The 14,567-nt window shown below is 38.9% G+C and overlaps 1 protein-coding gene across 10 annotated transcripts in view; it reads right to left on the bottom strand.

Moving 5' to 3' along the window:
- Positions 1-14,567, bottom strand: part of Xiap (X-linked inhibitor of apoptosis) — a 46,182-nt gene that overhangs the window by 4,107 nt on the left and 27,508 nt on the right. For 5 of the 10 annotated variants that reach the window (XM_021153202.2, XM_021153203.2, XM_021153207.2 and 2 more), the window contains 5 exons: positions 8,551-8,611; positions 6,438-7,343; positions 4,839-4,938; positions 2,602-2,680; positions 1,269-1,311 (listed from right to left, as the gene is read on the bottom strand). In XM_021153202.2, coding sequence (XP_021008861.1) covers positions 1,269-1,311; positions 2,602-2,680; positions 4,839-4,938; positions 6,438-7,343; positions 8,551-8,611 — 1,189 coding nt within the window. The remainder of the gene's footprint in view (positions 1-1,268; positions 1,312-2,601; positions 2,681-4,838; positions 4,939-6,437; positions 7,344-8,550; positions 8,612-14,567) is intronic. The other 5 variants (XM_029473005.1, XM_029473003.1, XM_029473002.1 and 2 more) reach the window with 1 other exon arrangement.

The raw sequence follows: 14,567 nt of genomic DNA, 5'->3' as shown, positions 1-14,567 counted from the left end.
AAAAAAAAAAAAAAAAAAAAAAAAGAAAAGAAAAAAAAAAAGAAAAGAGAAAACAAAACAAAAAAACTGAAAACCCACAAATGGAAACTCCAAAAGAACTAGTGTCTGCTCGGCAGTGGTGGCGCACGTCTTTAATCCTAGCACTTGCGAGTCAGAGGCAGGCGGATTTCTAAGTTCGAGGCCAGCCTGGTCTATAGAGTTGAGTTCCAGGACAGCCATGTCTATACAGAAAAACCCAGTCCCCCCCAAAAAAAAACACTAGTGCACAGGTGCTGTGGTGGACACCTTTAATTTTAACACTGTGGAGGCAGAGACAGAGGCAGGAAGGTATCTGGGGGTTTGAGGCCAGCCTGCTCTTCAAAGTGAGTTCCAGGACAGTTGAAATATATAGAAAAACTCCGTTCCACACCACCACCACCACCACCAAACCCCCATACATAATCAATCACACTAAAATTTACATTTAGGGCTGGAGAGATGACTCAGCCGTTAAGAGCACTGACTGTTCTTCCTAAGGTCCTGAGTTCAAATCCCAGCAACCACATGGTAGCTCACAACCATCCATAATGAGATCTGACATCCTCTTCTGGTGTGTCTGAAAACAGCTATAGTGTACTTACATATACTAATAAATCTTTAAAAAAAACTAAATCTACAATATGCTATGGAATTTAGAAGACCTTGTTTATAGCGCTTAGTTCTATTAACAATTTATAATAGTGCATGCATTTAATTGGGAGGCAGAGGCAGGCATATCGCTGTGAGGTTGAGGCTAGCCTGTTGTATAAAACAACTTCCATGACAGCCAGGGGTACACAGAGAAATCCTTTCTCTAAAAACAAAATGAAACAAAACGAAATTATACCGTGGCCATGGGTAGATCACCAGGCATGCATATGGCACACATATATGAAGGCTGACCACCCATACAGATTAAATAAATAAGTAAATGAAAACGTAAAAACCTAAACTTCTAATTTCTTTGTTGTTTTAATATATTTTCCTCCCTCCCTTCCTTTCTTAAAAACATGCCATGCAATCCAGACTGACCACAAGTTCAGAATTCTCCTACTTTAACATCGTGAGTGCTAGGATTACAGATTTCCACCACAGCACCTGGCTTTCTATTAATGTTCTCACTACAAAACTATCTGGTATAAAATTATAAGCACTTCATTAAATTCTTAAATTTATAGCAGCCTAATTAAACATACTATAATAAATTGGCCACAAAACTAAACAGATTTATTTTTAATAGGCATATTTACCAATTTTTTTAGTTAGAGATGGTGTTTTTTCAGCAGTTCTTCCCTAAAATAGAAATATGAATGGTAAGAATTCACTTTAGCAGAAAGCAATTATCTCAATTTGAAAAGTTAATAAACTTAAAACAAATTGGCTTTATTCTAATTTTAAAAACCTGACTATTCATAAGAGCATAACCTAACGGAATGGAAGGAAGGTAAGACTATCTATCTACTCATCACCCCTTTATAGATAAGAAACTGAGGGCCAAAGAGATCCAATGACCCCCTGGAGAACAAACCAATACAAATGCAGCTAAAAGCTAAGGGTAGAACCATCATGTCCACTCTAGACTCCCATTGCAGTCCAAAGTTCTTCTCAGTCTACTAATGTTCTGACGGTCACTGTTCTGTGTCAATTCAGACACAGTTTTACATCTTGATTGAACCCAGGGGCTTGTTTATGCTAGCCAGAAAAGGTATAACCCATGTATATCTCTGTCCTTATTTTTGCAATCTGAAGTATTATCTTTTTTTTTAAATATTTTTATTAGGTATTTTCCTCATTTACATTTCCAATGCTATCCCAAAAGTCCCTAATATACTCCCCCCCCCACTCCCCTACCCACCCACTCCCACTTTTTGGCCCTGGCGCTCCCCTGTACTGGGGCATATAAAGTTTGCAAGTCCAATGGGCCTCTCTTTCCAGTGATGGCCAACTAGGCCATCTTTTGATACATATGCAGCTAGAGACACATATGGATAGACACATAGAGATACATATGGAGCTAGAACTCCGGGGTACTGGTTAGTTCATATTGTTGTTCCACATATAGGGTCTGAAGTATTATCTGCTAAAAGGTTACTAAAGACACACACACACCATAGGAAGACTAACAGAGTCAACCAACTTGGACCATTGGAGTTTCCCAGAGACTGAATCACCAGCCAAAGAGCAAGCATGGGCTGGATCTACACATGCCCCCTGCACATATATAGTAGATGTACAGCTTGGTCTATGTGGGTCCCCCAACAACTGGAGTGGGGGCTGTTCCTAAACCTACTGCCTGCCTGTGGGTCCTGTTCCTCTAACTGAGCCTCCTTGTCTGGCCTCAGCAGGAGAGGATGTACCTAATGATTCAGTGACTTGATATGGCAGGGTGGGGGNGATACCCAGGGAGGGCCTCCCTCTTCTCAGGGGGGGATGGGGAGAGAATGAGAGAAGAAGTTGTGTAAGGGAGAAACTGGGAAATGGGGAGTGGATATTGGGATGTAAAGTGAATAAATAAATTAATGAAAACAAAAGAAAAACAAATAATATAGAATTTGAAAACATATTGCACAATAAGCTACTTACCAAAGATTCCTCAAGTGAATGGGTTAAATGAATATTATTTATATATTCTTGCCCCTTCTCATCCAATAGGTATTTACACCTAAAAGATTAATGAAAATTAAATTAAATTAAACTCTACTAGCTGATAAATTAGTGAAGTACTAGTAAAGGCAGTCTCCAGCATTAAATTCCATTAACTATCTTGGGGCCAGAGAGAAGGCACTTTCTGACAAGTTCAATCTTAGGAGCTCACAGAGAAGAACAAAGCCCTCCAGGCTGTACAAACCGCCAACTGTGCATTATGAGATGTACATCCCCCACCCATGCAATGGACAAACAAGTAAAACCAACCTTTTCATTCTTGTCTTTTTTGTATATTACTGGGGATTAAACTAAGAGCCATGAGCACACTAAGCAGGCACTCCATCACTTACCTATAACATCAGTTCCCATTAGAGGCCATTCTGAAGCTGGCCTCAAATTTGCTATGTAGCCAAACATGACCTTGGACTTCTAAACCTCCTGCCTACATATCCCAAATGCTAGGATTATAAGCAGGAATAACCATAAATCACCCCAGTCTTTTAAAAAGAGCTTTTTATTTGTGATAGGGTCTTTCTAAGAAGTCCAAGTCTGGCCTTGAATGCGCTTTGTAGCCTAGACAGGCCCTGAAATTCCCATTCTCCTATCTCAGCAGACTCCTAAGCAGCTGAGGTTAAATGCCTGAGCTTCATTCACTGTTTCTGAGGAGCCACAAAGTACTGCTATACAACTCCTTATCCAGCTATAATTTCAAGACTATTACTCATGCTAATAATATCAATTTGAAAACTTTCAATTTATAAGTAAGAGTTACTGAATTAGGAGCCAAGTATGGTGACATCCGACTATAATCTTAGCACTTGAGAGGCTGAGACAGGAAAACTGATATGAAAACCTGGCTACTCTGGGCTATATATAGCCTGTGCCAAAAAAGAAAATGAAAAAAAAAAAAAGTCAAAAAAGCTATTAGCCAGGCATGGTGGCAAAACCTGAATTATCTGCACTTAGAAGATTAACCAAGAACAGAAGTTAGTGCCATCTTTGGCTACATAGTGAATTCTTGCCAACCTGAGGTACAAGAGATACTACCCCCAAAAAGACAAGACACCTCTATAATACTCAAGAGGCAGAAGCTGGAAGGCTGCCCACAAGTTTGAAGGCCAGCCGCATGTACATAGGAATTTGCAGTCTAGTTAAGGCTACATAACAAGACCATATCTCAAACAAACAAAACTAAAACTAAAGCCAGGCAAAAGAAGCTATTAAATTAGTACCCTAACACTTAGTTATTACTATTTATTTATTTATTTATTTATTTATTTATTTATTTGGTTTTTCTGATATAGGGTTTCTCTGTATACTCTTGGCTGTCCTGGAACTCCACAGACCAGGCTGACCTCAAACTCAAAAGAGATCCACCTGCTTCTGCCTCCTGAGTGCTGGGATTAAAGCCATTTGTCACCAACACCACCAGGCCATACTGACATTTTTTTTTAAAGGTTCAAAATGGTTAATCTTTTAAAACCAGTACTGAAAACTTAAAAACCTTAGTTTTTATTTTCTCATTTATCTTGAATATTGTTTTAAAAAGATTCTTTTCAAATGATTGTTCTAATGTTTGAAGTCTAATATATATTTTATATGTTAGAAGCTCACATAACTTATAGAGCTGAGTATTTTCAAGGCAAGATGACAAAGAGTCTGAGACAAGAGGGTTTCAAGATGGAGGCCAGCCTGGAAGGCACAGGCAATTTCAGGTCAACCTGAGCTAATGTGAGACCTTGTCTCAAATTAAAAAACAAACAAACAATAATATACATTATGACCATTCTTCAGGACTTCTCATGGTACTATGGGCTCATGCCAATCTCCAAAGAGCCTACTTCTAAATAAAAAGTATGTATTTTGTATACTAAATAAAAGAATATACATTTTAATAATTTGGTTTTTAGAAATAGAATCATCTAAGTATCATATGACATATAAACAGTGAATGTTTTGGTTACCAGAAGTCTTAGGTGGTTGGGTTTTTTGGGTTTTTTTTGTTTTTTGTTTTTTTTTCTTGCCTACAAAGTAGGTGACCCCATTTCTGTAAACTTGGTGTGAATTTCAAGCCATAGTGAAGGCAAAAATAGTTGAGGTGAAAAGTAATTCAAATATTTCCACTGCACAATGTCCAACTTTTCTGTTACTGAATGAACAATTAAGGATCTTACCCTGGATACCACTTTGCATGCTGTTCCCAAGGGTCTTCACTTGGCTTCCAATCTGTGAGCCCTCCTCCACAGTGAAAGCACTTCACTTTATCGCCTTCACCTAACAAAACATGCAAGAAAAACTATGCCTTTCTGTGCAAGTCTAAGTTTTCAGAAAAATGCCTGTTTTAACATCTAAGTTACAGAAAACCTCATGCCTTAAAAGACAACATTCACATTCCATCTAGATATGATCTTTGTCATTTGAAGGAAAATACATACTAAATTCATCATCTCAATATAATGTGCTTAGTAGACTACAATGAAAATAAAATCACAGTATTTATGTTAGAAACTATAATTGTTACATTCTTTCTAGTGTATGTCATTTGGACCATCACTATTAAACTTTACTTCATCAAACTGAAATCTGTTTAAGTTATATTCCAAATGTTAACAATAATACAGTTCAGCATAAACTATAAGCATAAATCTTTAAGGACATGAAACAGACCTTTATGATTACTAATGTTATGGGCTGGAGAGATGGCTCAGAGATTAAGAGCACTAACTGCTTTTCCAGAGGTCCTGAGTTCAATTCCCAGCAACAACATGGTGGCTTATAACCACCTGCAGTTGGATCCAATGTTCTCTTCTGGTATGTCTAAAGAGTGTAACAGTATACTCATATCCAGTAAATGAATAAATAAATAAATCCAAAAAAGATTACTATGTTATATAAGTGAAATAATTTATATTTGAATTTGGCATTATTTTCCTAAAATAAATGAGTCAGGCATGCAGATTAAAATAGTCCTAGAAGCCATAAGACTGGCAGCTTTTCTTGAAACATGCATAGGCATTGCTTAAAAAGTACTCTGAAGCAGTTCAGGCAGCTTCCAAAGATGTGGCGTACACTTTAAAGGCAGACGTTAATTTTTGTTTGGTTGGCTTTTTGAGAGATGGCATCATGACGTAGCCCAAACTGCCCTCAAACAAACTCATGCTCATTATTCTACCTCGGCTGCTAAGATTGCTGGGATTACAGGTATGTGGCACTATGCTAAGCTCCATGTCGAGTTACCATGAATCAAACCAAATTCTCTAAGGTTAACTATCTCTATGGAATTGTGGTGAAGCTTAGAGACAATCCATGTAGTAAATATTTTGAGCATACAGAGCAGACATTTAATAAATGGCAGATGGTATTACTAATAGATCCACTATCTGTCAGAAATTGATACTATCTTTTCTCTCAACTCTAACCTCCCCCAGCCAAGAATTACTTAAACACAGATCTGACTCATAAAAGCATAGCCTTTTAACATAAATTCAGTAGTTACATTAAAGATGTAACATGAAAGCCGGGCGTGGTGGCGCACGCCTTAAATCCCAGCACTCGGGAGGCAGAGGCAGGCAGATTTCTGAGTTTGAGGCCAGCCTGGTCTACAAAGTTAGTTCCAGAACAGCCAGGGCTATACAGAGAAACCCTGTCTTGACAAAAAAACAAAACAAAACAAAAAGATGTAACATGAATTTAGAGAATGAGCAAACTAACACAATGATTTTCTCTGCAGGAGCTCTGTGACATTTGGAAAGTAATTGTCTGGTGAAGTTTACCTAAAGCATAAAATCCAGCTCTTGCAAGCTGCTCCTTGTTAACTGAAGATGTCCACGTTCCAAAAGTAACGATCCGTGCTTCATATTCTGCCATGGCTGGATTTCTTGGAGAGTTTGTTGAATTTGGGAAATTCCTATCAGAACTCACACCAGATTCACTTCGAACATTAACATTCCGGCCCAAAACAAAGAAGCAATTAGGAAAGTGTCTCCTGTGTTCTGACCAGGCACGATCACAGGGTTCCCAATTTTTCAGTTTTCCCCCACAACAAAAGCATTGCACTTGATCATCAGTCCCTGTGTAGTAGAGGCCAGCACTAGCTAACTCTCTGGGGGTTAAATGAGCATAGTCCGGCCAGTTCTGAAATGACTTCAGTCTGGCTTCTTCACTACACATGGCAGGGTTCCTCGGGTATATGGTGTCTGAAATATCTACAACCTGTCCAGTTCTCAAGAGATAATCGGCATGAGTCTCAGATGGCCTGTCAAGGGCAAAAGGATTTCTGTTTCCCACACAGTTTTCAGATTTGTACTGGCCATTTTGGATACCAGGACTTGTAGACTGTGCGGCACCGTTTTCAAAATAAAAACCATTGATAAATCTGCAATTTGGGGATATTCTCCTGTGTCTTCCAACAGCTGAGTCTCCATACTGCCATCTATCTATTGCCGCGTGACAACTGAAACATTGCACGGTGTCTCCTTCACCGGTATAAAGAAACCCAGCTCGCGCCAATGTTGATGCTGAAACAGGACTACTACTTGGGAAGTTAGCAAATGTTTTTAATCTATTAAACTCTAATACAAATTCTTCATCCTTATTGGTGTCTGCAGGTACAAAAGTTCTAGTTCCTTCAAAACTGTTAAAAGTCATCTTCTCTGGAAAATAGGACTTGTCCACCTTTTCTAGAAAGAGAACATTGTATTAGGAACTTCAAAACACAAAACATAAGGGCTATTTCTGATACTAAGCACTAATATATTATCCAGTGATGACATAAAAATAATGGCACAATAACTAAGACACATTTTAATTCTAAACAGTAGAGTCGTACATTACCAAACCACTTTTGAGTTTTATAAAGTCTGCGCTTTTGTTTGTTCTCCTTTTTTAGTGTTTGGGCTTCACATAATGCCAAACACATGCTCTAACAGACCTACACCCCCAGCCTGGTTCTCTCTCACTTAAGTACTAGGGGTCCATCACAGGGCCTTTTGTATTTTAGGAAAGTGCTCTAGCAAAGAGCCTCAACCTCAGTCCCATTTTGTCTTTTGATGGAAGATAGTATATAAACAAACAGAGCAGAATTACTGATCTTAAGTATTCATTTTATATAAATATGGAAACTATGACAGAAAAATTATAAATATTAAACATGTGAAGTCATTAATTAGGAAAAACATGAAAGCAGCATAAAATATGCAGATTATTAAAGACTATGCATAATTGTTATAATGAATCATTACATATTCAAGGCAAAGTTCAATTTTTACTATTTAAAAACAGATGAATGTTTAGAATGTTAATGCATCAATTTAAAAAATATTTTTACTTCCCTGCTTAGCAAAACAAAGGTGCTCTAGTAGATGCCATGCTCAAGAGTATATAGGAAGCACAAATGAAACCTGATGCATTAAGAAAAAGACACACACACAAAGTTAGGTGGGTGGATCTGGGAGAAGCTGGGAAGGTAGGTACTATGATCAAAATACAATGTACAAAATTCTCAAAGGACTAAAAAAATTAATTATTAAACAAAAAGGTAAGTATTCACAGTATTGGTTTCAGCATAAGGATATCAAATGTTTCTCATTTTCATGTGTTGAGTCTTCTTTTGCTGGAAGTGGACCATTCCTTATTTTATGTGTGTACACATATACATACAATACATAGAGGCAAGAAACATAGACACAAACACACCCTACACATCCAAAACTGCCAGGCAGAGAATGCCTTAAGAAACATTCTAAATATTTACAGATATTAAGTAAAATTACTTTTGCTATCAACTTCTGTTGGTCAAGGAACAATCTGTTTGAATGAAAGAGAATTTAGCAGCCTCATTAGAGCTGCCAAATTACAACTGTGTAATGTTTAACCCAAATAACATACCAAAAGGAGTCAGCTGGGTTCTGGGAAGAGTGGCAAGATAGTTTGTCCTCCTCCAACAGGTCTGAAAGTGCAAAATGAATATAAATGTCCAAAACAGCAGCATAAATCATGGTTGCCTTAGGCAAAGCAGAAGAGCATGTGGTCACCCTAGCTACAGAAAATACTGCTTCTCCAGAATCTTCCACATTGCCATAATGTCCTTAGGATGTTTGCTAAATGCAAAATAAGCAAATGGCTAAAACTCAAATAATTTCAGAGTAAAAATGGAAGATTCTGATGTAAAAATCAATGCACTGGGTATAGCCTCAAAGGAGGACATACAAACAGCTAAACAACACATGAAAACACATCAACATCACACCAAACACCAGGGGGATAAAAATTAAAGCCACAGTGAGGTATCACCCCACAACCTATTAGGATAGCTATTATTTGAAAGACAAAAACCATCAAATGCTGCTGAGGAAGTGAACAACAGAGACCTGTAATCAGGAACATAAACAGCAATTACAGAAGACAAAATGGAGGCTCTTTTTGGTTTTGTGTAGATATGTGTGCCTGCTATGCATTCATGTGAGTGGATATCATCTTCTATTACTCTCCACTTTGTTGAGGCAGGATCTCTCAGATGAACTCAAGAGTTCACTAACCTGCTTGCTCCAAGGGATTTCTTTTCTGCCTCCACATGCACTGAGCTATCTCTCCAAGCCTAAAAAACTAGATAGACAGAGTTAGGGGTTGGAGAGAGGGCTTGGCAGTTAGGAGGAGTGGAGTTCAACTCCCAGCACCCATAGCCACACCTAGCTGCTCACAATCACCTGGAACTTCAGCTTCAGGGGATCTAATCCCTCTGGCCTTGGCACCTGCACTCACATGTACACACCCATTCGTACACAGACACATACATATACATGTTTAAAAGTCAAGAATATCCTAACCAAGTAGACAATGATGGGGATATTGCCCAAGTAGTAGAGTACCTACTAGATGTTCAAGGCCTGGGTTTAATCCTCAGGCACTACAAAAACTGGGTGTGGCAGCACATCTATAATCTCAGAACTCAGGAGGTAGAAGTGAGAGGATCAGAATGGCAAGCTCATTCTCAGCTACATAACAAGGTTTTAGGCCAGCCTACGATACAGGATCTCAAAACAAAGCAGAGGCAGCTCTAAAACAGGATCCAGCAGTCTCACCACTGGGCATACATCCAGGCTAAGTAAATCAGTATGTTGAAGAGACACCTGCATGTGCACATTTATTATAATACTGTGTGTATGTGAAATCAGCTTTAGCTGACTCTTGCTGAATGGACAAAAAAAAAATGTAGTATATGTACATAATATTTAGCCTTAAAAAGATTAGAATTCTGCCACTGGCAGCAACACAAATAGAAGTGAATGACATTATGTGAAAGGGAACGTGTTAGGTATATATGTGGAAGCTAAAAGGTTAACCTCACAGCACAGCAGTTAAGGGAACCTGGATGAAGGGAGACTGAATGGAACCAGGACTGTCAATGGGCATAAATAAGGGTGCTATAGCTGAACGGAAGTAACTTACAATGTTTTCCTTTGTTTTGAGACAGAGTTCACTGTGTAACCCAACTGGCCTCATATTTACTGCCCAAACCTCCACACTCCTGGGATTACATGCATGTACCACTAAGCCCTGCAGGATACAGAACTTTTCTTTTTTCCCATGTTTGTGTGTGTGTATGTGTGTGTGTGTGGGGGGGAATATGTATAGGAGCAGGCCTGTGCATGTGGAAGTCCAAGGTTGATGTTGGGAAGCACCCCAAATTTTTGGTCCATCTTACTCGTGGAGACAAGATCTCTAAATAAAACCTAGATCTCACTGACATGTCTAGTCAGCTAGACAGCTTGCTCTGGAGATCCTGTCTCCTCCTGGATTTAGGGGTACACTACCATGCCCAACCAACATTTACTTGGGTCCTAAGAATCAAAACTCAGAGATGGGTGTGGTGGCGCATGCCTTTAATCCCAGCACTCTGGAGGCACAGGCAGGTGGATTTCTGAGTTCGAAGGCCAGCCTGGTCTACAGAGTGAGTTCCAGTGTATATATATATATATGTTCATTTAGGGACTTAGGGAGCTGAGGCATGGGACACTGGATTAGAAACCAACCAGCCTGGGCCACATAATGAGACCCTGTCTGAAAAAAACAAACAAACAAAAGACCAGAATGGTGATGATGTCTTGTTTTTGAGATCTAGGGAAGATTTATCAGAACTTTGGGCATTATGTAAGCACAATATGTCTTAGAATATCAATTCCCTTTGAGTAATGTTAAAAAATGCCTCACTTGAAAAATGACAATATCCTTCAGGCTTGTGTGGCTTTGACAATTTTCACTAGTATTCACATCTCTCTTAAGAGCTGACTTTTATCTATCTATGAGAAATTTTTTTGGAATACAATTTTAGATACTTTTAAGTGTCATTTTCCAGATGTTTGAAAACATTCTGACAATAATGTTCAAAGTTCTTTATTGAATCAGCATATGCTGGATAATGATAGAAAAGATTCAAAGAAGAAAAAGGCTAGTTGATAAGCTAGTGAGATGAAACCTACTACAGAAATATGCAAGTTTATATTGTTTTTTAAAAAGGTATTAAAGCCGTGCGTGGTGGCACACAACTTTAATCCCAGCACTCGGGAGGCACAGGCAGGTGGATTTCTGAGTTTGAGGCCAGCCTGGTCTACAAAGTGAGTTCCGGGACAGCCAGGGCTACACAGAGAAACCCTGTCTCGAAACCCGCACCCCCTTAAAAAGTATTAAATAACTAGGGAAATGAACAAATGATTTAGAATGAAGTCACATAAAGGCGAACTTCCAGTTTAAAAACATTGGGATTTTAGTTAATTGCAAATTCATTACCAGCCAACATTATGTGACTGCAGAAAAAACCCACAGCCTTCAGACTACGTGACTGTCCAGATGTGGAACACTCATGTCCAATTCAGCTACATTATGAATATTATCTCCAATTCCAAACACACTTTAGAAGACACACTGACAATTATCATGTCCTTAGAAGAACATTCAAGATAACAGAATATGAGGAATAGTTGGAAGAAACAAGACTATCTTTATCCCAAAAGAAAGGAAGGTTGACATGTGGGAAAGAAATCCAAATTCAATGTACCTTTACAGTGGAATTAAGGCCAATGTATATACTTAATATATTTTAACTTATTTTTTTGCATTTTAAAGTGTGTGTGTGTGTGTGTGTTCAGGTCAGTGTATGTGCCATAGTAGATGTGTGGAGGTCAGAGAACAACTCTCAGGAGCCAGTGGTCTCCTTTTACCACGTGGACTCCAAAAAGAAAAAAAACAGGCCATCAGGTTTGCAGCAAGTGGTTTTACCTGATGAGCCCTCTGGCTGCCTTATAACCAAAACATGATAGCACCACAAATGAATGAGCTTTAAAAGTCAAGTGCAGTCAGTACACAATGAATTGGGTTGCCTTTGAGAATATGAGTCCTTCCCATCAGTAAGAGATTTCAGGCTGGGCAGAGGGGTGCACACACCTTTATTCCCAATACTCTGGAGGCAGAGGCAGGCAGTTCTCCATGAGTTCAAGACAAGTCCGGACTACAGAGCAAGTTCCAGGACAGTAGGGGTTGATATAGAGAATCCCTATCTCGAAAAATAAAATAAAATAGGACAAAATAAGGTGAAACTTCAGTATAGACTAGAAGACTACGCACTTCAAGTCTATAATATTCTTGAAGAATGGCCAGCATAAACAAAATGATGAAACTTACCTTCCCTGAGGTAATGTTTAACTTGATACAACTTAACTTAATTAACTTGATTAATTAAAACATAAATTTAAAGGTCTAATCTTATTTCACAATAGCAGACATTTGTGAGTTCAATTATTCATCCCATTCTAGATATGTGAAACTTTGTCACTGTCTAGGGGCACCTGTCTGTAAAGCTTCCAAGAGGAGACTTTAGGTGGATCTAAAAACATACTCCTGTAATCCTGGCAATCAAGAGTCTGGGGCAAGAAGATGGCAACTTCCAGGTGAGTTTAAGAACCTTGCTTCAAAAAAATAAAGGGATCAATCCCATTCTACTGGTTTAGGTTACATGGGTTTAGAAAGCAGTATCTGAATGAATACAGTACATACATTAATTGCAGAATGTAGAAGAATGCCAAGAGTGAGTTACCAGATGAGCTAAAAGTGAAAGATATGTAGCAACCAAGAGAAACCAGTGAGAGAGAGAGAGAGAGAGAGAGCGAGCGAGAGAACATGAGCGAGCTTGGTAGGTACAGGCACGTATTCCACAAAGTCTGTGGCTTGACTTAAATCCTGTCAAGCAATGTAACAGTAAAGGTCAGAAGACAACAAGACAACTCCACCAAGTTGTACTTTGCCAATGTGTGCCTCTCTCATGTATGGTCATGCAATAAAACTTACACACATACACACAGAGAGGAGGGGGGTAAACCTGGCGTTGGGAGAGAAGTATAATTCTACAAAAAGCACAGAATTGTGAATAGAGAAAAAAAACAGGGTATATGCCTACTGGAAAAACATAACAGAAAAGAAAAAGATTTGACATGCAAGAGAGTATGCTGAGATAATTTACACTCAGTACACTCAGGCTCTGTACTAACCAGAAATGGAGAAAAGTGAGGAGGAACACATGTCAAAGAAAGCTTTGTCCTAAGAAGAAAGACAGTCAAAAATCCCAAGGGAAACAGTACTATGGAAGTCAACAATGTAACATAATCGGATAGCAAGCAATGGTACATGCTTTATGACAGACTTGGAAAATTTTACGATGGTGATATAATATGTTTAAAACAGACATGAATGTTGGAATTAGTTACACATGGGAGGTGGAGTCAGGAGTCCAAGAGCAGCCTCTGTTACTAGTGAGTTCAAGAACAATTTGATTACATAAGATCCTGTCTCCCTCACAAAAAGTAAAATACACACACACACACACACACACACACACACACACACACTAGTCAGCAGTGTAAAGAAGACTATGGTTAAGTGCTAAGACAAGAGGATTGAATGCTAACCTAAAGAGAAAATGAGAAGGGAGTAGGTTAAGACATACAGAAACAAAAATATTGCCAATTTACCAACTGCGAATTAACAAAAATTTTAACAGATTGCTTCTATATTAAGGCATAATCATTATCAAGACCCAGTATATAATATTCAATGAATTGAAAACTAAGTTTGTGCAATGACAGTATCGCAGCAACAGTATTGAAGACGATGAACTTTACTGGGACATGATTATAGCTAGTAGGAAAAACTGTGTTAGGAGTAGTGCCAGTGTTTAACCCTAGCACTTGGGAGGGAAGGGAAGACAGAGGTAGGAGGGTATCTGTGAGTTTGAGGCTAGCTTGGTCTACATAGTGAGTTTCAAGACAGACAGACCTATATTATGAGACCCTGTCTCGTGTGTGTGTGTGTGTGTGTGTGTGTGTGTGTGTGTGTATTATAATGCTTACAACATTACACATGATCTTTATCTCAAAATGTCTTTAAAAGGCAGGCAGGGTGATTCATGCCTGAATGGCACTTGGAAGTTTGAGGCAGGACGATTGCTGTGAGGTCAAGACCAACCAGGGCTATCTATCGAGTAAGCTCCAGGCCAGCCTGGAATATACAGTGAGACCTTACCTCAAAACCAAACTAAACAAAGGAAGGAAGGAAGGAGAAGATGGATGAATGGAAAGGAAGGAAGGAAACTGCTAGTAGAAGAGTGGAAGTTGGGTGAGAGTGGGTGGGTGGAGGAGCACTGTCCTAGAGGCAAACAGGGAGGGGGGGAAGAGGACAGATGGGATGGGGCTTGTGGAGGGGTAACCAGGAAGAGGAGTATCATGAGATGTAAATGAATGGAATGATTAATTAAAAAAAAAAAAAGACACAGGGCTCCCAATGGAGAAGCTAGAGAAAGTACCCAAGGAGCTAAAGGGATCTGCAACCCTATTGTTGGAACAACATGATGTACTAAC

This window comes from Mus caroli, chromosome X (genome assembly GCF_900094665.2).
Source record: "Mus caroli chromosome X, CAROLI_EIJ_v1.1, whole genome shotgun sequence".
Classification (NCBI taxonomy): domain Eukaryota; kingdom Metazoa; phylum Chordata; class Mammalia; order Rodentia; family Muridae; genus Mus; species Mus caroli.
The sequence above is the reverse complement of the archived record's forward strand: the minus strand, read 5'-3'. Positions and strand labels throughout refer to the sequence as shown.